The 27,193-nt window shown below is 35.5% G+C and overlaps 3 protein-coding genes across 5 annotated transcripts; 2 read left to right on the top strand and 1 right to left on the bottom strand.

Annotated features, from left to right (window-relative positions):
* Positions 1 to 1,468: 1,468 nt before the first annotated feature.
* LOC111418229 (esterase B1-like) lies at positions 1,469 to 24,150 on the bottom strand. Of its 3 annotated transcripts, XM_071197845.1 has the most exons (8): positions 24,002 to 24,150; positions 23,509 to 23,936; positions 3,288 to 3,496; positions 3,101 to 3,238; positions 2,511 to 3,044; positions 2,112 to 2,453; positions 1,910 to 2,057; positions 1,469 to 1,861 (listed from the first exon to the last, which is right to left on the bottom strand). In XM_071197845.1, exons 3-8 carry the CDS (start codon positions 3,414 to 3,416, stop codon positions 1,557 to 1,559), a joined length of 1,596 nt encoding a protein of 531 aa, XP_071053946.1. In that variant the 5' UTR covers positions 3,417 to 3,496; positions 23,509 to 23,936; positions 24,002 to 24,150; the 3' UTR covers positions 1,469 to 1,556. The 3 variants fall into 3 exon arrangements, with proteins under 3 accessions (XP_071053946.1, XP_022906488.2, XP_071053945.1); XM_023050720.2 differs by lacking the exons at positions 23,509 to 23,936; positions 24,002 to 24,150 and adding an exon at positions 3,667 to 4,300; XM_071197844.1 differs by lacking the exons at positions 23,509 to 23,936; positions 24,002 to 24,150 and having other exon boundaries at positions 3,288 to 3,664.
* Positions 13,161 to 15,116, top strand: LOC111418231 (esterase B1-like). The gene is made up of 5 exons (XM_023050724.2): positions 13,161 to 13,364; positions 13,432 to 13,569; positions 13,621 to 13,780; positions 13,832 to 14,532; positions 14,588 to 15,116. The coding sequence occupies exons 1-5, from the start codon at positions 13,233 to 13,235 to the stop codon at positions 15,044 to 15,046; spliced, it is 1,590 nt and encodes a 529-aa protein (XP_022906492.2). The 5' UTR covers positions 13,161 to 13,232; the 3' UTR covers positions 15,047 to 15,116.
* A 138-nt stretch (positions 24,151 to 24,288) lies between the features above and the next one.
* On the top strand, positions 24,289 to 26,440 carry LOC111420596 (esterase B1-like). Its single transcript, XM_023053612.2, has 5 exons — positions 24,289 to 24,697; positions 24,765 to 24,902; positions 24,954 to 25,113; positions 25,165 to 25,865; positions 25,922 to 26,440. The coding sequence occupies exons 1-5, from the start codon at positions 24,557 to 24,559 to the stop codon at positions 26,378 to 26,380; spliced, it is 1,599 nt and encodes a 532-aa protein (XP_022909380.2). The 5' UTR covers positions 24,289 to 24,556; the 3' UTR covers positions 26,381 to 26,440.
* Positions 26,441 to 27,193: the final 753 nt, after the last annotated feature.

Below are 27,193 nucleotides of genomic sequence, written 5' to 3'. Positions count from 1 at the left end.
CTTAAAAGAGTGTTATAAGGAATTCTTACTGTTTATGTACATACCATGGTCAGAAAGACTTAAGTCTTCGAATTCTTTATTAGAACCTGTGTTCAAATCCATCACTAAATTAACCACACAAGAAATTCACATGAAGATTGCAATGACAGATTATAAAAAGAGCTGTCAGTGACAGTTGAGAGTTCTGACTTAGCCCACTTTATCACAGAATCTTAAGCTACTTGGACTTGGTTAATTTTTTCAGTGAAAAATGGTGCAAATCATTCAGTATTAAAGTGAACTAGCGTACATTATTGGTAACCTGATGAACTAAGTATTGAATAAGTCAGCACATAAAATTATAACTATTCAAACGGACCTAAGTATACTCTTACCTAAATTTTAGAAAAAAATAGACTTGGTTTACTTTCCTTCTGACCCACTCATATAACCGGGGGTATTTACCCAAGATGGGTATTTAGAGGTATTTATAAAATTTAATTTAAATTGAGTTGATGGCAGTTTTGCAAGCACTTCAAGAATGCAGAGTCGATTATTGATATACCAAACTTATTTATAACATCGACAAGAATGCTACAATGATGGTAAAATTGCATGAAAGTACTGAAGAGAGTAGAAGTAGTAAAGTACTGATTGTGAGTAAAACAAGGCGATACACTATTGCACTCAAATTGTTTATCACAATCCTCAGAGTGCATTTAAACAACTGGATTGGACCCAAAAAGGCATAAACATTGATTGTAAATGCTTAAGTAATTTGCGCTACGCGAGGATATAGTTCTTATATCGGATAACCTTGGAGAGATTAAACTAATGCTGAATGACTTAAAGGAGGTGTGTGCAAGAGGGCTAAATATCAACGAGGCGAAATCAAAATTTATGATAAATCTTGTTCCCAGCTCTAACATCAAGATTGGAGATAATGAGATTCAGAGGGTTGACATATCTTGGCGATGAGGTTAGTGTATCGAGAGATAATCAAACAAGCGAACTAAACAGAAAGATCACACTCGTATGGGCAGCCTAAAGGAAACTTAGAGATATCTTCAAGAGAAAATCAATGCATGTTTCCGGTTCTGACACAAGGCTCCGAAACTTTAACATAAACGGTAGCCTCTGCCAGGAGGATCCAAGTAACGCAAAGATAGATGCAGAGTTCGACCCTGGTTCTAACTCTGAGGAACTACATACGAAATGAAGACCTATGAAGAAGAACTGGCGTAAATGATGTGATCAACATTGTGGCAAAGCTTAAATGGAACTAGGCCGGGGTAAATATCCGGATAAATACCCATTTTAGAAACACCTACCCGCCGGGTATTTACCCAGCGCCCATCACTGGTCACGACTCAACACCATGTATGACTTTTAAAGCCATTACATTAATTTAATTTTAGGCAACACAATTTACATCCTAATAATTTATTATGATTTTATCATAATAATTAGGGATATAAACTTATTAATATATTTTTTTAATATAAATTGCTTTTATTTCAATGAAAATCACAACATACTTTTAAAATCAATTTTCTATAAAATGTATTAAAAAAATATCATAACTTTGAACCCGTTGGTTTCATTTTATAGATGCCATCCCAAAATTCCATCCTTTCTTTTTCTGGATTTTCTCCCAAAGTTAATTTAAAGTCAATATCTAAAAAGTTAACCGCATCTTTAGTAACCGGTTTCCACTCGACGTTTTCATCCAATCCCGGTAAATTAGGATTTCCAGTTTTTGCAAAATTTCCCCATAGTTGGGTAATTTTTGAAATACACTCACAATCGATGCTTAAACGATCGATTTCGTTGTGAGAGAAGTTTTTAAATAGGTAACATAAATCATCACCGTGCGCAGCACCTAATATAAAAAAATAAAAATTTTGGAATAATTAATTAATAAAGTTACCTTTTGAAGTAATCCCAGCAAACGTTTTAAAAAGGTTCATTGGGCCATCAAAAGAAAATCGGTACAAATAAACGGGTTCTTTTGATGTAACACTGTGATGTTTAGCACAAGTGTAAATACCACGTAAAAATAAATTGTCGGTGTTCAACTAAAAATTAAAAAAAAATAAAAATTTAATATTGCCGTTTAATAATTTTCTCACCATATACCACGGATCTTTATCTTGCAAACTCTGTCCTTTATCGCCGAAATAAAATTGTTTAATTTTTTGCCCCGTTGCAATTGAAATTGGAGATTTTTTCTCCAACCCCAACCAAACCGGAACCGTATCTTCAAAATCTTGAATTATTTTTTTATCCTCATCGGGAATTATTAAATCAATAAGCATCCCTTCTCTCGATGTATACCCCATCATTATCGGCACTTGATTGTATCGACCTTGAAGTATTAGATCTAAAGGTGGCTCAGAAAGGAATGCTTCTTCATACGGAGAAATTTTTTCTATTATTGGACCAAGAGGACGAAAATCATCCGCTCTTATATGCTTAAAAATTAATTAATTAAAAAAAATCGACGTTAAAGAAAAATTAAAAAAGCTTACATCTTTTAATTTAAATTGTGCTTTAAATAGATGTTCAACAGAAACATTTTGTAAAACTTTTAAAATTTCTTCTTCATTATTCGTTTCTTTTTTGAGAATGTTACATAAATCTTTAGCTGAATAACTCCCCCATGCCCAAGGATTTAAAGCACACCCACTTTGCGGGATTGCCTTATGAAATAACCCTCTTGCCATTGGGGATAAAATTAAGTAATGAACTGAAGCCCCTCCAGCGCTCTCCCCAAAAATCGTAACATTATCAGGATCCCCACCGAAATTTTTAATATTATTTTTAATCCATTTCAAAGCCATAACTTGATCTTTGAGACCAGCGTTACCTGGGACTCCCAATTTAGGGTCGTTGAGGTATAAAAATCCCAAAGCGCCTAATCTATAATTTATGGTAACAACAACAACATCTTGTGGTATTAAAAATTCAGGGCCGTAAAGCTCTCTATTTCCAGAACCTGAAAGAAAACCGCCACCATGAATCCAAACCATAACCGGTTTAAGATGATCAAAATTTTCAGGTATCTAATAAATTAAATTTTAATTAATAAAAAAATTGTAATTGGTGCTGTATTAAGTACTTTGGGAGTATGAACATTTAAAAATAAGCAATCCTCAGAACCAACAGTATTTGCATTAATCATATGAAGGGAATAACATGGATCTCCTTCTTTAGTAGCGTCCCTAATTCCATCCCAAGGTAATGGAGGTTGAGGTGCCTTAAAAAAATTAATATAAAATTTAATCAGTGATAAGAAAAATGAATACCTTAAATCTTAATGGTCCTATCGGTGGTTTGGCATAAGGGATTCCTTCAAAACTAAAAAATTCTCCCCCAAGAAAATCTTTACAAACTTTTCCCCGTAATTTTCCTTGTTCAATTTGAACGGTAACCATTTTTATCTTTTGATATTTTCACTCGAATGGTACGATCTAAATCTTACTATCAGACTGAGGAGATTATCACCGGTGAGTTGCTAAAAATTTAAAACGTCACGTGATCTTTGGTCTTTGAGCGAGATGCAAAAACATTTTTTAATAATAAATAAAAAAAAATCGTTTGGAGGTTATGATTTTAAGTGGATTCTTTTCGACTACTAATCACTCGGTTATGTTGTAACGTGACCTTGCTTAATGCTTTACTTACATAGTTGTAGGATACATCTCGAATTAAAATGGTTTTTATCTCCAAGATTTAGACAACCCAAAATACCAAGTTTTTAGAAGTGTTGTGTAAATCAGCCAGACTAGAGTTTTCAACCTTTTTCGCGTACCTACATATTTTGACTGTAAGAAAGTTGATGTTTTTTTTGTTAGTTGTGACTTATGGTATAATTAATCGCACGTAACAGTCAAACAGAGGCGCTTGGGTAATTTTGGCCTAGTTCTCTAATTACCGGCACTCTCTAAAGAACACCTTAAAAACGACTGGTGAGGAAGTAAATGATGGTATTGGAGCCGTACTAATATCACCATGTCTGATCTACAGTGGATTTAAGGCATGGCAACCCTTCCAGAAAAGTCCTGCAGGTGTGTTTGGCGTTGGTCAACGTTGGGACTCCATAAGAACGCAGTGTCTGGCGCACAATTTAAGTATGTGAGCAAAGAGTCGGCGTAGCCTGGCAGAATTGATGGCGGTATGTAGGGATATAACATGGATCTCCTTCTTTAGTAGCGTCCCTAACCGCTGTACTATATGTGGCAGAATCTAGGCAGAATCCGGAACGAATATGTTCGTGGTAGCTTCAAGATGGCCCCTGTGACTAAGAAACTTATGAGAAAGAAGAAACTTATAAGTATAATTTATCTAAACCGACAACCCAGAGCAGAATATCGTGGCGCAGAAATATTAGGAGAGCCGACCCCACTTAAAGTGGGAATGAGCAAAGAAGAAGAGAAGATTGCGCGCAACTGTTCAAATTGATAGGGATAATATAAATACGCCTGATATGATTTATTGGAAAAATCCAGATGATTGTGGATACCTATTGTTTAATAGTTAAAGTTTTTAGTTATGACTTAAGGGGCCTATCCACGGTCATGCATGCTGTTCATGCCGTTTCTTACTTTCTCCATACACTATCATGCAAGCTTGCCATTCATTTATTTAATCCGTATCCTCGAAGGTGGTAAATACTGATTATCGGTACATCTATAATGAGTGATACAGCTTGCGCTTTAATAATAATCGACGAGTTAACTCGTAAAAAGAGACGACATAGGTATTGGTCGAAGCGTTGGTTTCTACAACGTCAAAAATTTTCGCATATCAAACTTTTAAAAGAATTAGAAGTTTCTTCGACAGAAGATTATAAGAATTTCTTAAGAATGGATCTTGAATTATTTGACGATTTGCTGTACAAGGTCAAGGCTTTCATTGAAAAACAAAATACACAGATGAGAGATTCTATTTCACCACAACTTCGGCTTTCTACCATACTGAGGTATTTGGCCAGTGGTGCAACTTATGAAGATTTAAAATTTTTGACGGCGATAGCTCCGCAAACAATAGGAAAAATTGTAATTGAAACATGCGAAGCGATTTTGAAATTAGTACGTTAAAATTATTATCGTTTATTCATTATAACATCTTAATGATATTGAGTATCGCTTAATAAAGATGATACATCTGTATAACATGGTGTCTGCATTGGTTCATACATATACGACGTAGTGGTTGAACTTGAGTCGTACGATGATGGGCTCACGAAAGGCAATGGTGTCATTGATGGGGTAGGCGAAGGACCTAGTTTTGAAAGGCGACCATGATACAGAATGTCATCAATATGCTTCTTGGCATACATTTATTATTATTATTGCTGCCGGGCTGAGGAGGGCGGCCCCTCTCGTTACCGCGACCTATAAGATCTATTGTAACTTTAGCCCTCCAAAGATTTAGGGCAAATGTAGGTCCTTAATGAACCTTAGTATTGTCCTGAGGTCTTGAACCTTTATGTCGGTAGGTAACAGGGGGGTTTTACCGAAGACGTTGTGCCTTAGACGGCCTTTGGCGACGCAATTGCACAGTATATGTTCAGCAGTTTCTGACTCGTCGTTGCATAGTCGACAAGTTTGATCCTCAGCTTGTCCAATGTGGAAGAGGTGGTATTTTAGGGGCACATGGCCGGTTAGGTAGCCTGAGAGCGTTCTTAGATCCCCTTTGCTGAGGCATAAAACCTCTTTGGTTTTGTTTTGCGACGGAGTTATCATACTCTTCGCTTGTCTGTGACCTGGAAGTTCTTTCCAGCGTAAGGCTATCTTTGAAGCCTCCCAGTTGTTGATTATTTGTTTTAGGTGGCTTTTTTGTAGTCCACATCCAGGTTGGGGTCCAATGAAGGGCGTGTTTGCTGCCTCTTTGGCCAGCTTGTCGGCCTTCTCATTGCCCTCAATGTTGCTGTGACCTGGAACCCACCATAGGGTAACATCATTGCCCCTAGCGAGTTCTCTCAGGTTGTTGGTGCACTCTCTGATCAGTGCGGAGCCACACGTGTAGGCCTGAATTGCCTTTAAGGCGGCCCGACTGTCTGTGAAAGTGTTTATGGATGCACCTTTTTGTCCCTTCTGTAGGTTTAAAGCGGTGCAGAAGTTTATAGCAAGAACTTCTGCTTGGAAAATTGTTAAGTCCGAGCTGAGGGGCAATTTTATGTGGCTATTTGGTCCACTGATGCCCATGCCTACTCCAGATCTTACTGTCTTTGAAGCATCGGTGTACCAGGCTAGGGCTCCTCTTTTTAGTTGAGGCCCTCCTTTCGCCCAGTCATCCCTGCTACTAAATATGACCTTATACGGTTGGTTGAAATTGTATTCCGTCGGTATAAGGTCCGTTTTAATTTCAATCAGGTGATTTAGACATGGGTCTTTGAGGATCTCGAGGTGTCCTCTGAGGTTACCCTGCATCAACTTGAGTGAAGAAACTGTTTTCAGTGATAAGGCACTTAAGGCTGCCTCCTTTTGTATACAGGGTGTCCCGTATCTTCCGCATCAGAGCATTATACGGTTGTAGGATACATTATTCTGATGCGATCTTTCTAATAAATTTTTTTCGAAATGTTTATAATAACCGCACGGGAACAATTTAAAGTTATCCGCTTTTGTCCAATAGCGGACGAGTTTGATTCACCGAAAAAGTTTATTTCTCTTCGCGTGACGAATCCATTGGTGAGTACACGTAGGAAACGAGTTATCATCGGCGTACCGGACCGGCCGAGGGTGGCACCGATTACCTGAGTCTGATTGCGATCTGCTGATTGGACGAAAAACAGTTCGTTTAAACAGTTCCCGTGCGGTTATTATAAACATTTCGAAAAAATTTTATTAGAAAGATCGCTTCAGAATAATGTATCCTACAACCGTATAATGCTCTGATGCGGAAGATACGGGACACCCTGTATATATGTGGAGCGGTGTGAGACCGAGTAGGGCTTCCAAAGCAGCCGTTGGACAGGATCTCATTGCACCCGTTATGTTAAGACATGCTAACCGCTGGATTTGTGCCAGCTGTTGTTGAGCTGTCTTATGTTTTGTTTTTGGCCACCAAACCAATGAGGCGTAGGCGACCATGGGTCTGATTATTGCTACGTAGGCCCAATGAGCCATTCGTGGTTTGAGACCCCAGTTCCTTCCTAGGAGCCTGCGGCAGATCTGGTTTGCCATGATGGCCTTTTTCCTCACCTTATCTAAGTGGCATACAGTTGCTGCTCAACGGAAAGTTTTCTGTATTGCGATGCCCAAACTTTGCCGAGCATTTCTGCCTTATCACTTACTGTGTCTAAATGTTTAACGGCCTTTTTTAGAAGTTCATTTCTTGCATTAGACAACTTTTGTTTTTTTGACGTGATGGACTTACTTGTGTTGATTCGGCTTCTAATGAATCTTCTGGTGCCTAAAAATACCATTTTAAAATTACGTTCATATACTAAAAGATACAATTTTAAAAGTAAATTTAAATATACTTTGCAATTTCTAGATGCCAAGAAATAAAGAGGCCCGGAAAGAAATCGCATCAAATTTTAATAGCCGATGGAATTTCCCAAATTGCTTAGGTGCACTAGATGGAAAACATGTAGCGATTATAAACCAGCAAATTCAGGTAGCCACTATTTTAACTACAAAAAGACTCACAGCATAGTGGTGATGTTTTTTTAATAAAACATCATATCCCTTCGACCGTTCGTTTTTATCCTTGTATTTTCCGCTTTTAACCTCCTCATGATCTCTATATATTTCAAAAAATTCCATCCAAAAGGACTTCTCGCTCCCACAAGCCATGTTGAAAGTGATGTTTACCTCACAAAGGTTACAGATGGAATGACGAAATGCATAACAGCATTGCCATCCACGTGCACGCTTGTTTGCAAGCCAGATACCCCGCCCACAGAAATTCAGAACGGTTTGAATTGTCTCATGCCAGGTTGTCATGCCGAGGAAAAAGTCTCATGCAACCCCATCCACGGTCAATCTTGCATGATAGCTTGCGATGCTCGTCATGCATGTATGACCGTGGATAGGCCCCTTTATAACTAGTGATGGAACGGATAGTGGTTTTGCGAAAAGCCGGATACCGGATATTCGGCATCCCCTTCGGCTGGATATCTGGTTATCCGGCATATCTATCCGGCCATTATGGTTATAATTTCTGATGCATTTCTGAAGTGATACCCTATATTGCCTCACTATTGCGATATTTGAATAAAAATGATGAAAAGGATCCAAGATACAAAATAAACTTTTTTGATGCTGATTTAACTAACGAAGCAACTCTAAGAAGAGGATACTTTAATTAATAATTGGCGATATTTCCACAAGGATCCTTCAAAAATTATCGATAAAAATTGCAACATCGAAATTTTTATCAAATATTGTTTTCTCAAAAACTAAAAGTTATTTTTCAAAACGTGTTGGTTCATTGGAAAGTAGATACTTTTATTAACATTTTGGGAAATTTTCATACTCATATTCCAAGAAATCGATTTTATACGAATTTTTAAAACTTAATCGGCGAAAATTGCAAAATTCGAAAAAATTGTTGATCATTTCAAAGATTTATTTCTCAAGAACTGAAAGTGATTTCTCAATACGGTTTTTTGTATTAAAAAGAGGATACTTCAATAAGTAATTGGTGATATTTCCACAAGGATCCTTCAAGAAATTAATTTTATACCGAATTTTGAAAATTATCGATGAAAATTGCAACATCGAAAATTTTATCAAAACTTCAAATATTGTTTTCTCAAAAACTAAAACTTATTTTTCAAAACGGGTTGGTTTATTGGAAAGAAGACACTTTTATTAACACTTAGGGAATTTTTCATACTCATATTCCAAGAAATCGATTTTATACGAATTTTTAAAACTTTATCGGCGAAAATTGCAAAATTCGAAAAAATTTGCGATTGTTTCAAAAATTTATTTCTCAAGAACTGAAAGTGATTTTTCAAAACGGCTTCTTGCATTAAAAAGAGGATACTTTAGTTAGTTAGAAAAGACTTTAGTTAGAAAGAAATTAATTTTATAGCGAATTTTGCAAGTTATCGATGAAGATTGCAACATCGAAAATTTTATCAAAACTTCAAATATTGTTTTCTTAAAACCTAAAAATTATTTTTCAAAACGTATTGGTTAATTGGAAAGAGAACACTCTTATTAACACTTTGGGAAGTTTTCAAACTCATATTCCAAGAATTAGATTTTATACGCATTTTTAAAACTTAATCGGCGAAAATTGTAAAAATTCGAAAAAATCTCGATCATTTCAAAAATTTATTTCTCAAGAACTGAAAGTGATTTTTCAAAACGGCTTCTTGCATTAAAAAGAGGATACTTTAGTTAGTAATTGGTGATATTTCCACAAGGATCCTTCAAGAAATTAATTTTATAGCGAATTTTGAAAATAATCGATGAAAATTGCAACATCGAAAATTTTATCAAAACTTCAAATATTGTTTTCTCAAAAACTAAAAGTTATTTTTCAAAACGTGTTGGTTCATTGGAAAGAGAACACTCTTATTAATACTTTGAGAAATTTTCACACTCATATTCCAAGAATTGGATTTTATACGAATTTTTAAAACTTAATCGGCGAAAATTGCAATATTTGCAAAATTGTTACTCTGTGCTACGCCCATGCACGTTGCTATAGTAACTAAGTGGCATTTAGCGCTTTCCTCGCCTACTAAAATTAAAAATTTGATTTTTAACCTTTAATATTTTAAAATTGAAAAATAACGCTTATTTTCCGCAAATACACGCATGCGAATCATGCGATACATCATTGGAAAGCTAAAAATATACTCTTTTCATAATTAACTATAGTTTGTATTTAAAAAAAACAACTTTAAACAAAAAAAAAACAACTTTTTAAATATGAGCATATTTTGAATTCGATAAATTTTGAATTTTGGTTATAACTTAACAACAAAAGAAGATAGAGGTTTGGTCTTTGCGGCATTGGATTAGTCTCGGAAAAAGAGACTGGGACGTGGCACCTACTTTTTTCGTATCTCTTATAATATCTGAGATAGCCTATAATAACACCTAAATTTGCCCACCCTGTACATAGTTCCTTAACCACAATGTAAGAAGGATATATAGTCGAAGGATATATTAGAAAGTTCGCTGGATAATTTTCTCCATAGTTGAAACATTTAGCCGGAGTTTCTTTGGCTTTAGTGCATTCGTTGGTCTCGTGCTCACCAGTGCATTTAACACATTTCTGATTTATGTTGCAGTATGTCTTGGTGTGGTTCCCACCTTGACTCCTTTTGTACTGGGGCATTTGTTTTGGCTTTCTGTACTCTTCAATTTTGACACACATGCCTAATATGTTCGTTATTTCATGAACTCTTTTCACATCTTCTGACGGTGCAAGATCCAAGATGTAACCTTTACTTACTTTTGTTTTTTATTTTAACATTTAGGTTACTTTACAAAAGTTATAATTGTGCTTTAATAGTTCATTTTTGATGTTATTAACATCACAGCTTTTAAGCATCTTTTTAGCAACCATTTTTAGATTTCTGGTTTGTTGGTTTCATAAGTGGACCAAGATAAATTTTCATCAGTAAGCATCTTTGATGCATCTCCGTACTTTTGCGCAGCGTTTCAGGTTGATTCTCAATTTCCAACGACAGTTTAGATGGAGAGGTTTCAATTTTGCGTTTTTTGTTTCTTTTGGCTTGTTTTATTATCCAGCCAGTCTCCAAACCTAACTCATCTTTTTCAATCGATCCTACAACTCTAAAAATATAATAATATCTATTTATATTAAGTTTAAAGCAGATTGGACCACTGGGAAAAGCTGCAAAACATCCGTTTGTTTAATTATGGGAGTGCTGACTTGGTTCTTTCTAAATCCTTGCATATACAGTAATATATTGTTCTTTTTCTGATTTAGGTCACAATTTTCAAACATGTTGATTCGTTTTTTACTTATCTATGTACTGTTAAGTCATAATGTTTGCATGCTTAGGTTTAATAAATATTATTATTATAGCTATACAGGGTGTCTCAGCGAGACCGGTCATTAGACGTTTCTGGGGTTCTGACGAAAATAAAAATTTGAGAATTCAGACTTAAGTATTATCAATTACTATCTCTTCGTCTAAAATATTTTCAGATTTCTTGCACTTCCGGTTATACCGGAAGTCGCCACCAACTTTATTTTTTTAAATGGAACATCCTGTATATTTTTACATATTTGGATTTGTCTATTTTCAAGGTTTATAAATAACTTTACTTTTGGCAATTTGATTCGGTCGTTCTCGAGTTATTCGAATTTTTCTAGAAAAATCTGCTCCAGCAGACATTTGTTCAAAAAATCAGAAAACACTCAATTTTTGGGATATCGATTTAGGATTGAGAACATTCTTAAGCAACATGATGGAGTATGTTTTGGTGCCGAGAACTGCGGTCTAGAACGTTTGATCACTTTACTATGGCACGTTAACTTTTCAAAATTTGGAAGTACCATAACTTCATTTTTTTAAATGGCACCCCCATATTTTATTTTTTAGTCGTCTTCGGTGTCTCATACTACATCTTTTATATCCCATATGGCCCATACCTAATATTAATAGTTTGGGAGATAATTACGGTTTTTTGAAAAATGCACACATATCATGGATATTTAGCCTAGTGTGCCATGAAAAACAAGCCTTCTCAATGAGTTCTTGTCAAAGACTCACTTGTTTACGTCACTTGATGCATGTGACCTAATAATTATCTGTTATGTCCCTTAATATTAGTACTGAAACGAGTTAAAATCGATAACAATAACGAAAGTAATATTTACACAAATCAAAAAATTCTTAATTTATTTTTTTTGCATGAAAAGCGCGACAAAGTTCGTAGTATGATTCCCAGATCTTCTTTGGCAGCTCGAATTGAGGTGTTGGGACTGGGCTCGAAATAAGCCAAGGTATTCACCTCTTCCGTTGCATTATCTAGTACATTTTTTGCTCAGTGTAACACGTGATTAATTCATCCAAAATGCAAAAAATTTGCTTCTATTCTTCTAAATTTACCTTTTGTCATCGGAGATAAATGTGGATAATTTTCATTAAACATTCTGCTAGTTCTACTAAGAACTTTGTCGCACTTTTCGTGCACAAAAAATAAATTATGGATTTCTTCATTTGTATAAACATTATTTACGTTATTAATATCCATTTTAACTGGTTTTAGACTCACAAGCATCAAACAACCTAAATTAGACTTTGACGTTTATCAATAAGTCATTAAACATTTGTTTTCCATGGCACATTAGGTTAATATCCATATGATATGTGAGCATTTTTCAAAAAACCCTAATTATTTCTCAAACTATTAATGTTAGGCATAGGACATATGGAATATAAAAGATGTAAAATGAGACGCCGAAGACAACTAAGTAATAAAATATGGGGGGTGCCATTTAAAAAAATTAAGTTATGGTGCTTCCAAATTTCGAAAAGTCAACGACGTATCATAGTAAAGTGACCAAACGATTTAGACAGCCGTTCTCGGCACCAAAACATACTCCATCATGTTGTTTAAGCATGTTCTGAATGCTAAATTGATATCTCAAAAATTGAGTGTTCTATGATTTTTTGAACAAATGTCCGCTGGAGCAAATTTTTCTAGAAAAATTCGAATAACTCGAGAATTGCTGCTTCAAATTGTAAAAAGTAAAATTATTTATAAACCTTCAAAACAGACAAATCCAAATATGTAAAAATATACAGGATGTTCCATTTAAAAAAATAAAGTAGGTGGCGACTTCCGGTATAACCGGAAGTGCTAGAAATCTGAAAATATTTTAGATGAAGAGAACGTAATTGATAATACTTAAGTCTGCATTCTCAAATTTTTTGTTTGGCCAGAACCCCAGAAACGTCTAATGACCGGTCTCGCTGAGACACCCTGTATAGTTTCAAATGATTACATAAAGAAATTAGTACAAACTTTTTTTGATCAAATCAACATCTGTCTGCTGTTTCTAATTTCGTATCACCTACAAAATATTAATTAATAATAAAAAATATCAAAACAAATTAGTCATCCAATTAAAGTACCACTCAAAAGCTTTATCATGTGTATGTACCCATATTACATAAAACAGAGTCACAATAAAATTAGAAAGCCAAGGTTAATTCATTCTATCCTGTTCTAAAACTGTAGACCGATTATCTCGTTAGGAGATTGTGTTAGTCTCGATTTTATCGTTGAGTGACGAAGATGTCTCATCAAGTTCAAACAAAACAAGGTGTTTTAGAAGGAAAAGAAAGAACCGATTTCTTTGGGGGGAAATATTATAGCTTTAAAGGAATTCCTTATGCTAAACCGCCAGTTGGAAAATTAAGATTTAAAGTAAGTAACAATTAATCGTCACAGTAAATGATGACCTCAATTTATTTCTTCAAAAAAATAAAAATAGGCTCCTTTACCTCCTGAGCCATGGAATGGAATAAGAAAAGCTATTGACGAGCAAGAAGGTTGTTATTGTTTCGATACCATGGAAATGAAGATAATTGGAAAAGAAGACTGTCTTTATCTCAATGTTTACACTCCACAAGTAAATTTATTTTAAATTAAAATAAATGACATATTAAAAACAAATTTTTAGTTACCAAACGGTGATGGATTCACCCCAAAAGCAGTTATGGTTTTTATTCACGGTGGGGGATTCACTTCAGGGTCTCCAACAGAAAAACTTTACGGTGCCGATTATTTAGTGAGCCAAAATGTTGTTCTTGTAACAATCGCTTATAGATTAGGAGTATTAGGTAAACAAAAATATTCATTTAATGAGATATTTATCTAAATTTATTTTTTAGGATTTTTATCATTAAAAGATCCTAATTTAGAGGTACCAGGTAACGCTGGTATGAAAGATCAAGTAATGGCTTTAAAATGGGTTCAAGAGAACATAAAAAATTTTGGTGGTGATCCCGGAAATGTAACAATTTTTGGCGAAAGTGCCGGAGGGGCCTCCGTCCATTATTTAGTAATGTCCCCAATGACTAAAGGGCTCTTTCATAAAGCTATCTTACAAAGTGGAACCGTTATGGATCCTTGGGCAAAAGGGAAGCCATTAGGGATGGAGTTTTGTCACTATTTAGACATAGATCCAAGTGATGAAAATGAAATGTTAACAATGTTGTTAAAAATGCCCGTTGAAGATTTAATAACCGCTCAACTATCAATGAGAGATAAAATTCAATGCGACACTTTAAGATATATTGCTCCGGTTGTTGAAAAATCAAAAAAAGACGCATTTTTGAGTGAAGATCCAATTGATTTATTGATACAAGGGAAATACAACAAAGTTCCAATTTTAATGGGTTATACCTCTAAAGAAGGATTAATTTGTGGGTATTTACCTGAAATGGTACCACGTGGAAATAATTTAGAAGATTTCATTCCGTATAATATGCGTTTGGATAGAGGCTCCCACTTCGCTATGAAAATTGCAACTAAATTAAAAGAATTTTATTTTCCCAATGACACCAACATTTCAGGGAATCCACTTTACGATGTAAATAAAAATTCATACTCACACATCAATTATTATATTATTAATTCATTTTCAGTTGTACACAGACACACTATTTTTAAGAGGAATTTACAAATCATCACTTTACCACGTCGAAACATCCCAAAATCCGGTTTATTTATACAAATTTTCAATGGATGGAGATCTAAACGTTTTAAAACAATTTATACAAGCCACAAAAGAACCGGGGGCTTGTCACGGTGATGAATTAGGTTATTTGTTTTCAAATGCTTTTAAAAAAGATGTTCCAAAAAATTCGAAAGAATATAAAGGAATTTTGATTATGATTCATTCTTGGACGAATTTTGCTAAAATTGGAAATCCAAATGGAAACGGGGACGAAATAATTAACGTTGAATGGAAACCCGTTACTAAAGACGAAATTAATTTTATGGAATTAGATTTTGACTTGAAAAGTGGCGTATATCCTGATAAAGAAAGAATGGAATTGTGGAACGAAATTTTTAAAATTAAATCACACACCATGAGATATTAATTTTAAATGCACGTCTTTTGCTTTGTTTTTTATGTACTTTGAATAAACAATGGAGGACAATCTCGCTTAATATTTCTGTTTCTTATGAACCTTTCACTTCTTATTTCAGTGTTAAGATAAATTTCAACATGGAATTTGTTGAAATAAAAATAAATCAGGGTGTTTTAAAAGGTAATGTCTCTAAGGATTTTTTAGGGACGAAATTCTTCCATTTTCAAGGTATTCCTTATGCTAAACCGCCAATAGGTAATTTGAGATTTCAAGAAAATAAATTGATTTTAACACTTTTAACGGAAGTATGCAACCATAATAACACATAAGTAAATGATGTTGTATTTTACAATAGCATTAAAATCAAACTAAAACTAGAACTAACACTAGCACTATCACTAGAACTAACACTAGAACTAGAAACCTTCGTTTTACGCCGTGCGATTTTTGAAAAAATGTTTGGCGTTTCGGATACCATGTTGCAACCTTCTTCAGAAACAAGTTCGAAGTTGTTGGGGCCCTGTCAACTGTTCCTTGCGGCCCGCAACACTCAATGTAAAAAGATGATTTTTTAAAAATTTAAGATTTATGGAATAATATACAAGATTATTCGGACCACCCTTTCTATACCGAAATAATAAGTCATAGAGACTTGAAATAAAAAATTCTTAATCTCCCTGTATAACTAAAAATATGCAACGAAACAATAGATACGCTTCCTACGCTTGCTGTATGCAGGGACTTCCCCAACGACTTAGACTCCGCGCTGACCTAGCATTAAAATGTTAGGTCTGTCCTAACGTTGATTTGTTTAGTTGGGAAATACGAGGACTGCTACATCCATTGTTGTGACAACCTGCCCGCAACTACGTCACACCATTTTCCACGCCCAGCTGTTGTTATGGTCTATGCGTTTACTGTGTATTTGTAGAGGTTATATCCTAGACGTATTCATATTATTTTTGAAGTCTTATGTTTTTAGACGTATTAATGTCTATCATATAACCTCTAAAAACACAGACAGCTACCAGGCGTGGCAAATACTGTGACGTAGACTGCGGGCAACCAACCCGTAGTGGGCAACAAAAATACAATGCTTGTAGCAGTCCTGTTAGATTCTGGGTAATACCTTTTACTGTTTTGTAACATATTGTTTTGTTATAATGTTATAATATTTAATTATAATAATGGCGAGAAAGTCTTCAAAACGAAAAATTTTGGACGAAAATAGAGCGTTTCAAGACAATTGGGAAGATGAATATTTTGTTGTTGCAACTAAACATGGTTCGGCAACATATTTGATTTGTCGTGAAAGTAATATATATTACAAAAAAATAATATTGTTCGTCATTATACTAATACGAAACACAAATCATTCGATGATACTATTACTCACGGCTCTTTAATAAGATGCGAAAAGTTGACTTTTTTGAAAAAGTCATTGCAACAACAACAAAATATGATCTCAGTGACAATATCACAAGATACAGCATATTTGTTATATGTATACTTGATAAACACATGAAACCATTTACCGATGCAGAGGTTGTGAAGGAATGTTTCCTTAGTGCTTCCAATATATTATTTGATAAGTTTAGCAATAAAAATCAAATAATATCTCAAATAAAAAACATGCAGCTCTCCGATTCTACCTGCGTTAGACGTACTGAAGATATTTCAAAATACATTTCTGATCGCGTCATAGAAGAAATAAAAAATTGTAAATACATATATTATTTAGTCCACACGACACGTGGTAGTTCGTACCAGTTGGTACATCCCGTCTTCACACGCCACCTATTGTTGTTCGTCAACACTAAGGACTATAATGTAGTCGAAAAAAACACAATACAAAGACAACAGCTGTCAATTATGCATCTTCATATACAAGGCTTACCCACCAAAATTAATGACTTAGAAGTTTTAACAAGTAAACATGACTGGGATGTATTATGCTTAAGTGAGCATTGGGTATCGGTAAACAGCGTGACAATTTTGAATATCCAAGAGTACGACATCGCAACGTGCTACTGCAGACCACAAAGGCCCAGAGGTGGCCTGTTAATATACCTAAAATCAAATATAATTAACCCCCAGGAGGCGATAAAGCCTTATTTCTGGAAAAATTAAGTGAGCGATCTTAACATTGATGGCCTACCACGATCGACACACTCAATAGCGCTCTACGACATATTGGACTCGTTCAATCTTGGAAACACACTAAAAGGCGCTACCACTAGAATACAAGCTTTTCCAAATGGTCATATATCAGCGACTACATGGTAACCAACATTGAGGATACTGACTCCAAATCCAAGATACTGGATCTTGGTATATCGGACCACACAGCGCAATTATTAACCATATGCTATATTATAGCGTATGGTTAATAACGGCTATAATACCGAAGTCCCAAAGAATATCACTAGATACATTCGAAATGTATCGTCAATAAACCTAAATAGACTATGCACATTGTTCCGAGATATAGACTGGACAAGATAGACTTGAACAATTGGGTACGATGACATGGAATGTCAATGAGGTCCTTACGCCGTACATTAATATTATGAATGTTCGTTCTGTAAGTAATTTTGTTGGTGAGGTAAGGTGGTAGCTTACTTGACACAACTTTATAAAGAAAACAACCAAAATGTAACTGACGACGACTTGACATATACAGCCACTTCAACTCCCGCAGCTTATACGATAGTCTCTGACATCGGCGTATACCAAACATAAAAAGAATACAAGAATTCTGAACTACGTGAATATGTCGCGCATCAGCAGTCAACAGGCAGTGGCCGTAAATTGTGTCATAGTATGTAAAATTGGCTAAAATTACAGACTCACAAAGATTCTTTTTAATATCGACGTTCAAGACTTGTCTATGAGCAAACAGAATTTTCAATTTTGCGTAAGCACGCCTGATCAGTTCACTTATGTTACGGGTAAACCTTAAGCTGTCGTCAATGTAAAGTCCAAGATCTTTGACACAGACCTTCCTCTCCAATTCAATTCCATTTATAAAGATATGGGCCATAAATCACTGTTTACATCTGCAACAGATTCTAGCACATTATTTGAGTTAAAGCTGTGGTAAAGTTGTGCGTCATCCGCATAGATATGAAATTTTGAGCAGAAGCGGTCAAAGATCAACATTTGAGACGTATAGATAGTGAACAAAAGGGGATCCAATGTAGAGCCCTACGGCACACCAGACCTCAATACGGCTGGATCCGACACATCATTATCAATAATTACATACTGACTTCTCCCGTACAGATAATTATTAAAAACATTTATGGCTATATTATTGAACCCAATATAATGAAGAATTACCAAGAGAAGTTGATGATTAACAGTGTCAAACGCTTTAGAGAAGTCCAGTAAAACCAAAACAGTAGCCGCGCCATTGTCCGTTGCAGACATAACATCATCAATAATTGTCGAAAGTGCGGTTACACAACTATACCCAGGCCTAAATCCTGATTGGATGGAGGGCAGAATATGAAAGCGTTCCAAGTGGTCACGTATTTGATCCGCCACGACCCTTTCCAATTAATCCATCAATTACATTACAAAATAAATTCAACTGGTTTCACAAGACATTAATTACAATACATAAAAACGCGTGTCCCACAAGGAACATACAACAATCTCAACCGAAAAAAAACATGGATAACCGACAGAATAAAACAGATGAGTATATCACTAAAAAAATCATATAAACGACAAAGAAGAAACTATCGTCAACGCCTTTATGACGCAAAAAAATTATACAACCTAAATAAAATTGAAAACTCTACAAATAAAAGTAGACCGATGTGGTCAATTGTCAATGAAAAGCGAGGGAAAAGAAGACCAGATCAAGGAATCATACTAGAAAATGAAGGTGAGAAGGTTTGCGATGAATCCGAGGTATCAAAATTATTTGCCGAATATTTTGCGAATGTTACTAATATATAAACAAATCAACATTTTAAAGGTAAAGTGTTACAGTCCTGCACAACAAGTGAACTGTAACCTTTTACAATTTTCGTGAAACCGGTGTGCGCGGAAGATATCATAAAGGTTATTAAAGACTTACGTAACACCAAAAGTGCCGGACCAGATCGGTTCAACGTTCCAGTACTGAAGGCCATAGCTATAACAATACAACGGCGAAACCCATTAGCGAACTTGTAAATCTGTCAATTAGCGAAGGTGTATTGCCCAATATACTAAAAAACTCTGTTGTTATCCAAATCCATAAAAAAGGTCTGCACTCGGAAATTTTTGAGTAAACCGTAAACCAAGTTAATATTGAATGATTTTCAACATGGATTTAGAATTGGTAGATCAACTGAAGCTGCATGTGTAGATTTAATGTCGGTTATCTATAAGGCTTCTGATCAAAAACAAAAAACAGCAGCATTATTTTTGACATGTCTCGTGCATTTGTAGTAATTTCTAAATTATCGTACATTCTATGTATCGGTTCGAGGCGTAAAATCCGAATATAATGTGGCTGAAGTTAGATTCATATTCGAATCTGTACCAGATTCATAAAATTACAGTTGACCAGACAAGTATTGAACATATCAATTGAAAAATCGTTTTCTGAAACTACAGAAGTTGAAGCAATCTGCAATTATCCTGGATAATTCGAATAGATCCTCTGATATGTTCCCTGTCCCCTCGTAGTACCCTCACCCCTAGATTTACGTAGAGGCAGAGTGATGAATATTTGAATACTCATCGATTTGAATAGCTAGGTTAATAGTATATTATTATATGAGCATATAATGAGGGCTATTATTCACGAAGGTTAAGTTTATGTCACAAGCGTAGCGAGTGGCATAATTAACCTGAGTGAATATAGCTCATTATATGCGAGTAGAATACTATACTTTGTCCACGACTATTGAAATTGATTCCATAAATTTATTTTTTAAATAAATTTTTGTATAAAGGTTAAACGTCAATGTGACACAAATTCAATGTTACTAACTGTAACCAACTTCACAACAATTTGTCAAAATTAAATGCCAGTTTTATAAAACGTCGTTTTCTTTAGGAAAATTAATTAATTTATGCTTAAATCATACGAAAAAAGGAATTTGTTTAGGTTTCTTTAATGTCAAACATTTAGAAACTCCTAAAGTTATATTAGTCTGGTCAAGATGGCTACCCGTGGATAATGATTATTATTCACCGCTATTATTCACTCCGTGAAAAATGACTACCATTTTGTTGTAGAAAACTCATTCATAAGGTATATATTATAAGGTAGTCGTGGACAAATAGTATATTATTCAACAAGCGTATAATGGCGGCTGTTACCCACGAAGATGAAGTTGTAATCTGAGTGGGTAACATCCATTATACGCAAGTTGAATACTATACTTTATCTACAACTACACTGTTGGAAATAATTCACGAGCACACCCTGTATAATCTGAACGCGTGTGTCTAGCGCAATAAAATTTGGTATGGAAGTAGTACTAAAGTAGTGTAACTTACTCTCACATGGAGAGCGGCACAACTCTGCTGGGAGGAGAAACATCAATAGCGAGAGTATCCCCCGCGAGCTCCGCGTACCATCGCTACACGACGTGGCATGGAGTCTATAAGTCGCTGCATTGTAGCAAGAGGGATGGCCAACCATGCCACCTCAACTCGCCTCCATAGCTCCTCAACGTTAGCCGAGGATGCCGGATAATGTAGAAGTCTCCGACCAGTCATGTCCCAAACATGTTCGATTGGATTCAGATCCGGAAAACGAGCTGGCCTAGGAAGCATTCGTATACGGTGCTCTTCCACAAAGGTCTGTACAATACGCCTGATGTGCGTTCGGACGTTGTTGTGCATGTATAGCAGACCTGGGCGCCGCCGAACGTAGGGAAACATAACGGACCGTAGCACCTCATCTACGTATCGTTGACCCGTCATGGTCTGCTATACACGCAGCAGACGTGTACGTTCACCATGTGTAATAGCACCCCATACCATAATGCTCGGTTGTCGGTGGATAGGGCATTCTTGCACACACTGCTCGAGTAGACGATCACCACGTCTCCGAGGAACTAAAATTTGCGCATCACCGGTGCTCAATTCGAATTTTGATTCGTCGGAAAACAAAATGTCCCTCTACTCGGCAACCTACTAATGCCTAGCGTCGACCCACTCGTGACGTATGCTGCGGTGCTCGAGTGTTACTGGAATCCCCTGTATCGCACGACGCGCACGCAGTCCACTATCTACCAAACGCCGCCATACAGTTCGCGTAGTGAGTGCGCCTTTCCCTGCCGGTGGCCAAACAGCTCCAAGTTGCCTTGAGGAGGACGCACACGACGCTAAAGCGCTGAGCACAAGAGTGCGATCCTCGTGTGCTGGGGTAGCGCAGGGCCGTCCCGGCCGCGGCTGTAGGTACCTATGTACCTCAGACCATTCTCGCCATGCCCGTTGCACTGCCGATAACGACCGCTCGAGACGACGCGCAATTTCACAGAACGATACACCCTCAGTGTGCATACCCTCAAACATTCCTCGATCAAACTTGCTTAAGGAACGCGATCGCCCATCCATTGCGCACAGAGTACGATAACAATGTGGTTTCTCACACCACACTAAAAACGACCGGTATTTTCCATCCTCTTCGGTCTCCATAGCGACGGAATGTTCCACTTGGAAGAGCGGCTCAGTTAACAATGCCGCGACGGAACACCTCGAAACTCGATGAATAAACTCGTCTACAGTAAACCTTTGTGCTCCGCAAATATCATGGATTTATCTTCACGCGTTCGGATTATATAAAGTGTGCTCGTGAATTATGTCCAACAGTGTATTTAATTTTGAAAAAAAAAAATTAAAAAAAGGAAAAAAATAAACTTGATAGACATTTCAGACATAACCTCAATGTAAGAAAGCTGTCATTTCTGTTAATTTTTTATTTTTTGATTAGTAGGCCGTGTCAGAACTGTGTAATAATGGCTTCATTATTCAACACTTTGTCAGTCATGGGTAATGCGTGTTATTACCCATCAAAAATCAAATGTATAACGAATAGATAATTCAATAGTTGTAGATAAAATTATTTTTTCAACAACTAAGGACTGCAGCACCCTGGGACTAGTGTAGATTATTGCATTAGGTCCTCTGGTATACTTCTAGCCCACCAAATACCTCCATATTTGCCGCAGGGGCCGAAATGTAAATTTTTTAACACGTTAACTGCCACGGCATTTTTCGGATTCCGGTCCGAGAAGCCAAATCGATTTAATCATATTATATTATTAAAAATCCTAATTATGATTTGTAACAATCATTAAAAAGTTTACAGGATGTTTTCTTTTTGTAGAAAAAAGGGTCCTACGAATTATCTCGTAGTCGACTTTTGTTAGAGACAAACCACTACGAGTTGATTCGTACAGACATGCTTCGACTTGTCATCTAGGTACAGAGTTATGTACAAGCGTTAAGCAAGTAAGTTCTTCAGTGTTAAGTCAGATCTTGACTCGTAAACATTACATATTGGTGGATTTTAAATATTTTTGTGTCTATTTGTTTGGAATAAAATAATAAATATAAACATACTAAAGAATGGCAAGGAAAAGACCACTTACTGAAGCCGAACTTATAATTTTCCGTATATTTTGCTAATCTAAGTGAGTCAGAATCTGACGAATTTTTTGTTGAAGATGGTAACAACACTAGTGATAATGAAGTCGTCTCAGAGCTTGAAGATGACACAATAGTTGAACAAGATTGCAATATAGATGCTCCTCATGCAACCACATCAAATACTAATGATAATTTGTGGACACAAAATCAACAAAATCTTGAAATATTTATTTTTCAAGAAAATATTGTTTGAAATTAGATACGGCAAATTTCACAGTGCAAAGGGTTGTGGACTTCTTTTTTTCCAACGAGTTTCTTGCATTGCTGGTAGAACAAACGAATTTGTATGCTGCACAAGAAATTGCAAAATATGGTCTAACAAAATCTAAAAGACTATCACGTTGGAAAGACGTTGACACTGCTAATACAAGGTGCGACCTATTCTAAATCATTTCAACAATATTATGCGCCAAAACTATGTGCCAAATAAAAACATTTATATCGACGAATGAATGATGTTATGGCGTTTGTGAGTCTGATGGTATTGTTCTCAAAATTAAAATTTATAGCTGAAAATCTGAAAAAAATGAACATAATTCAGGTCACACTACTGACGTTGTTCTACATTTAGTTGAGGACTATCTGGACAAAGGATATACAGTCTACATGGATAATTTTTATAACTCTGTTACTCTTGCAAATATATTGACTACACGAAAAACGTATGTGTGTGGAACGCTACGAAATGATAGAAAAGGAAATCCCAAGGATGTTCTAAATCGTAAACTAAAAAAAGGAGAGATATTTTGGCAGCGAAATGGTAACGTTACTGTTTGTAAATGGAAGGACAAGCGAGAAGTTCTTACCATTTCTAACAAGCAAGTTGTTGAAATAGTGAAGGTGGCCAATAGAAATAAAAATATTTCGACGAAACCGAACGTTTCTTCCTTCATTCTCCTCTTCCTTCTGCCTCGGTCGCCTTTACATTCGTGATTCTACACATCTTTGACGTATGCCCCATTTTATTACAAATGATGCATTTACAATCTTTTGCCAGACATTTAGCAACATCATGGTTTCTTCCACAACGATGACACGTTTTAAATTTTTGTTTCCAATCCTTTTTCTTTCTCCCCTTGAACATTCACATCCTGAGAATGTATTTCTTTTGTTTCACGTTCTGCAATATCATAACTAGTAGCAAGTTGCGTAACTTTCTCCAACCTCTCAAATCCTCTCAAACAACGCAAGAAGCTTTTTCGACGCTATCTTGTCATCTTGAAAATATTCATAACTAGAATCAATTAGAGTTATATCAACAGTTACTAATATGTAAAGGACCAATGAAAAACTGTTGACCTTTTGGGAGTGCTGACTTGATTCTTTTTAAATCCTAGCATGTGCAAATTTGCCCACCTGTAGAGTAATATATTCTTCTTTTTCTGATTTAGATCACAAATTTCTAAAATGTTTTGTTTTTTACTTATCTGTGTACTTAGCTTAAAATGATTACATAAAGAAATTAATAACAACCTTTTTTTGTTCATATCATCATCTGTCACCCGTTTCTAATTTCGTATCACCTCCAAAATATTAATTAATCAAAACAAATTAGTCACCCACTTTCCTGGTATTATCTCTTTTTATGAAAATCATCATCTCTCAGCTATTTTTTATTTCGTTTCACCTACAAATAATCAATTAATAATGCCATAAAAATTACTCCTTTTGTTATTTTTAATTAAAGTACCACTTAAAAGCTTTATCATGTGTATATATATATACCCATATTACATAAAACAGATTCACAATAAAATTATATTGAAAGCCAAGGCTAATTCAGCCTATCTTGTTCTATAACGGTAGCCCGGTTATCTCGTTAGGAGATTTTGTTAGTCCCGATTTTACCGTTGCATGACGAAGATGTCTCATCAAGTTCAAACAAAACAAGGTGTTTTAGAAGGAAAAGAAAGAACCGATTTTTTTGGGGGAAAATATTATAGCTTCAGAGGAATTCCTTATGCTAAACCGCCAGTTGGAAAATTAAGATTTAAAGTAAGAAACAATTAATCTCCACAGTAAATGATGACCTCAATTTATTTCTTCAAAAAAATAAAAATAGGCTCCTTTACCTCCTGAGCCCTGGAATGGAATAAGAAAAGCTATTGACGAGCAAGAAGGTTGTTATTGTTTCGATACCATGGAAATGAAGATAATTGGAAAAGAAGACTGTCTTTATCTCAATGTTTACACTCCACAAGTAAATTTATTTTAAATTAAAATACACGACATATTTAAAACAAATTTTTAGCTACCAAACGGTAAGGGATTCACCCCAAAAGCAGTTATGGTTTTTATTCACGGTGGGGGATTCACTTCTGGGTCTCCAACAGAAAAACTTTACGGTGCCGATTATTTAGTAAACCAAAATGTTGTTCTTGTAACAATCGCTTATAGATTAGGAGTATTAGGTAAACTAAAATATACATTTAATGAGATATTTATCTAAATTTATGTTTTAGGATTTTTATCATTAAAAGATCCTAATTTAAAGATACCAGGTAATGCTGGTATGAAAGATCAAGTTATGGCTTTAAAATGGGTTCAAGAGAACATAAAAAGTTTCGGTGGTGATCCCGGAAATGTAACAATTTTTGGTGAAAGTGCCGGAGGGGCTTGCGTTCATTATTTAATAATGTCCCCAATGGCTAAAGGGCTTTTTCATAAAGCCATCATACAAAGTGGAACCGTTATGGATCCTTGGACAAAAGGGAAACCATTAGGGATGGAGTTTTGTCACTATTTAGACATAGATCCAAGTGATGAAAATGAAATGTTAACAGTGTTGTTAAAAATGCCCGTTGAAGATTTACTAACCGCTCAACTATCAATGAGAGATACAATTCAATGTGACACTTTAAGATATATTGCCCCGGTTGTTGAAAAATCAAAAAAAAACGCATTTTTGAGTGAAGATCCAATCGATTTATTGATACAAGGGAAATATAATAAAGTTCCAATTTTAATGGGTTATAACTCAAAAGAAGGATTAGTTTGTGGGTATTTACCTGGAGCGGTACCACGTGGAAATAATTTAGAAGAGTTCATTCCTTATAATATGCGTTTGGATAGAGGCTCTCACTTCGCTATGACTATTGCAGCCAAATTAAAAGAATTTTATTTTCCCAATGACACCAACATTTCAGGGGATCCACTCTACGATGTAAATAAAAAATTCATATTCACACATCAATTATTATATTATTAATTCATTTTCAGTTGTACACAGACACACTATTTTCAAGAGGAATCTACAAATCATCACTTTACCACGTCGAAACATCCCAAAATCCGGTTTATTTATACAAGTTTTCAATGGATGGCGATCTAAATGTTTTAAAACACTTTATACAAGCCGCAAAAGAACCGGGAGCTTGTCATGGTGATGAATTAGGTTATTTGTTTTCAAATGCTTATAAAAAAGATGTTCCAAAAAATTCGAAAGAATATAAAGGAATTTTGATTATGATTCATTCTTGGACGAATTTTGCTAAAATTGGAAATCCAAATGGAAACGGGGACGAAATAATTAACGTTGAATGGAAACCCGTTACTAAAGACAAAATTAATTTTATGGAATTAGATTTTGATTTGAAAAGTGGCGTTTATCCTGACAAAGAAAGAATGGAATTGTGGAACGAAATTTTTAAAATTAAATCACACACCATGAAATATTAATTTTAAATGCACGTCTTTTGCTTTGTTTTTGATGTACTTTGAATAAACAATGAAGGTCAATCTCGCTTAATATTTCTGTTTCTTCAGATTTTCTTGCAGTCATTTCCTAAAGACGGTTTTAACCGAAAAAAATTCGCCACAAGTAAACGCAAATGTGCTCCGCGTATCTAATTACTGCTAATTGCATCTAAAATTACCCTCTATAAAATATGCGTGGCTAGATTTTGTTGCACTCATTTCCTAAAAACGGTTTTCCCACCCCCAGACGAAAAAAATTCGCGACAAGTCAACGCAAATGTGCTCCGCGTATCTGACTACTGCTAATTGTATCTAAAATTATTCTCTATAAAATAGCGTGGCCAGATCTTATTGCACTCATTTCCTAAAGACGGTTTTAGCAACCCCCAAACGAAAAAAATTCGCCACAAGTAAACGCAAACAACTAATACTAATACTGAATGTAGCAAAAACTCAATGTTTATACTTTGGTAAGGAACAACTTACTACTCCTAACATTAGTGTAGCCACCAGTGTCCGATGTCTCGGGATCTATTTCGACAACGATTTATCCTGGTCGCCGCACATCGACCATATATGGAAAAAAATTGCTCAGTCTTACTATGCTATGTTAAACTTAAGATCGGAGTTACCTAAAGATGCGTTTTTGCAACTGTACTACTCCCTCGTATATTCCCATATTTCTTACGGCATATTACTTTGGGGCAAAGCGCCACCTATCATCAAGAAGCTTTTCATTTTGCAAAAGCGCGTAATAAGGTTAATATTTAACTTAAAACAGAGGAATTCCTGTCG

The sequence above is a fragment of the Onthophagus taurus genome, chromosome 7, assembly GCF_036711975.1.
Source record: "Onthophagus taurus isolate NC chromosome 7, IU_Otau_3.0, whole genome shotgun sequence".
NCBI lineage: Eukaryota > Metazoa > Arthropoda > Insecta > Coleoptera > Scarabaeidae > Onthophagus > Onthophagus taurus.
Note: the sequence above shows the minus strand (reverse complement) of the source record. Positions and strands in the feature narration are given on the sequence as shown.

Excerpts from the sequence above, each read along its gene's own strand:
- LOC111418229 (XM_071197845.1), bottom strand. The coding sequence starts at position 3,416 with ATGGTTACCGTTCAAATTGAACAAGGAAAATTACGGGGAAAAGTTTGT. Across the intron at positions 3,239-3,287 it reads TAGGACCATTAAGATTTAAG|GCACCTCAACCTCCATTACC; the intron begins GTATTCATTTTT and ends AATTTTTTTAAG. Across the intron at positions 2,058-2,111 it reads ATAAAGATCCGTGGTATATG|TTGAACACCGACAATTTATT; the intron begins GTGAGAAAATTA and ends TTTAATTTTTAG.
- LOC111418231 (XM_023050724.2), top strand. The coding sequence starts at position 13,233 with ATGTCTCATCAAGTTCAAACAAAACAAGGTGTTTTAGAAGGAAAAGAA. Across the intron at positions 13,365-13,431 it reads TTGGAAAATTAAGATTTAAA|GCTCCTTTACCTCCTGAGCC; the intron begins GTAAGTAACAAT and ends AAATAAAAATAG. Across the intron at positions 13,570-13,620 it reads TCAATGTTTACACTCCACAA|TTACCAAACGGTGATGGATT; the intron begins GTAAATTTATTT and ends ACAAATTTTTAG.
- LOC111420596 (XM_023053612.2), top strand. The coding sequence starts at position 24,557 with ATGACGAAGATGTCTCATCAAGTTCAAACAAAACAAGGTGTTTTAGAA. Across the intron at positions 24,903-24,953 it reads TCAATGTTTACACTCCACAA|CTACCAAACGGTAAGGGATT; the intron begins GTAAATTTATTT and ends ACAAATTTTTAG. Across the intron at positions 25,114-25,164 it reads TTATAGATTAGGAGTATTAG|GATTTTTATCATTAAAAGAT; the intron begins GTAAACTAAAAT and ends TTTATGTTTTAG.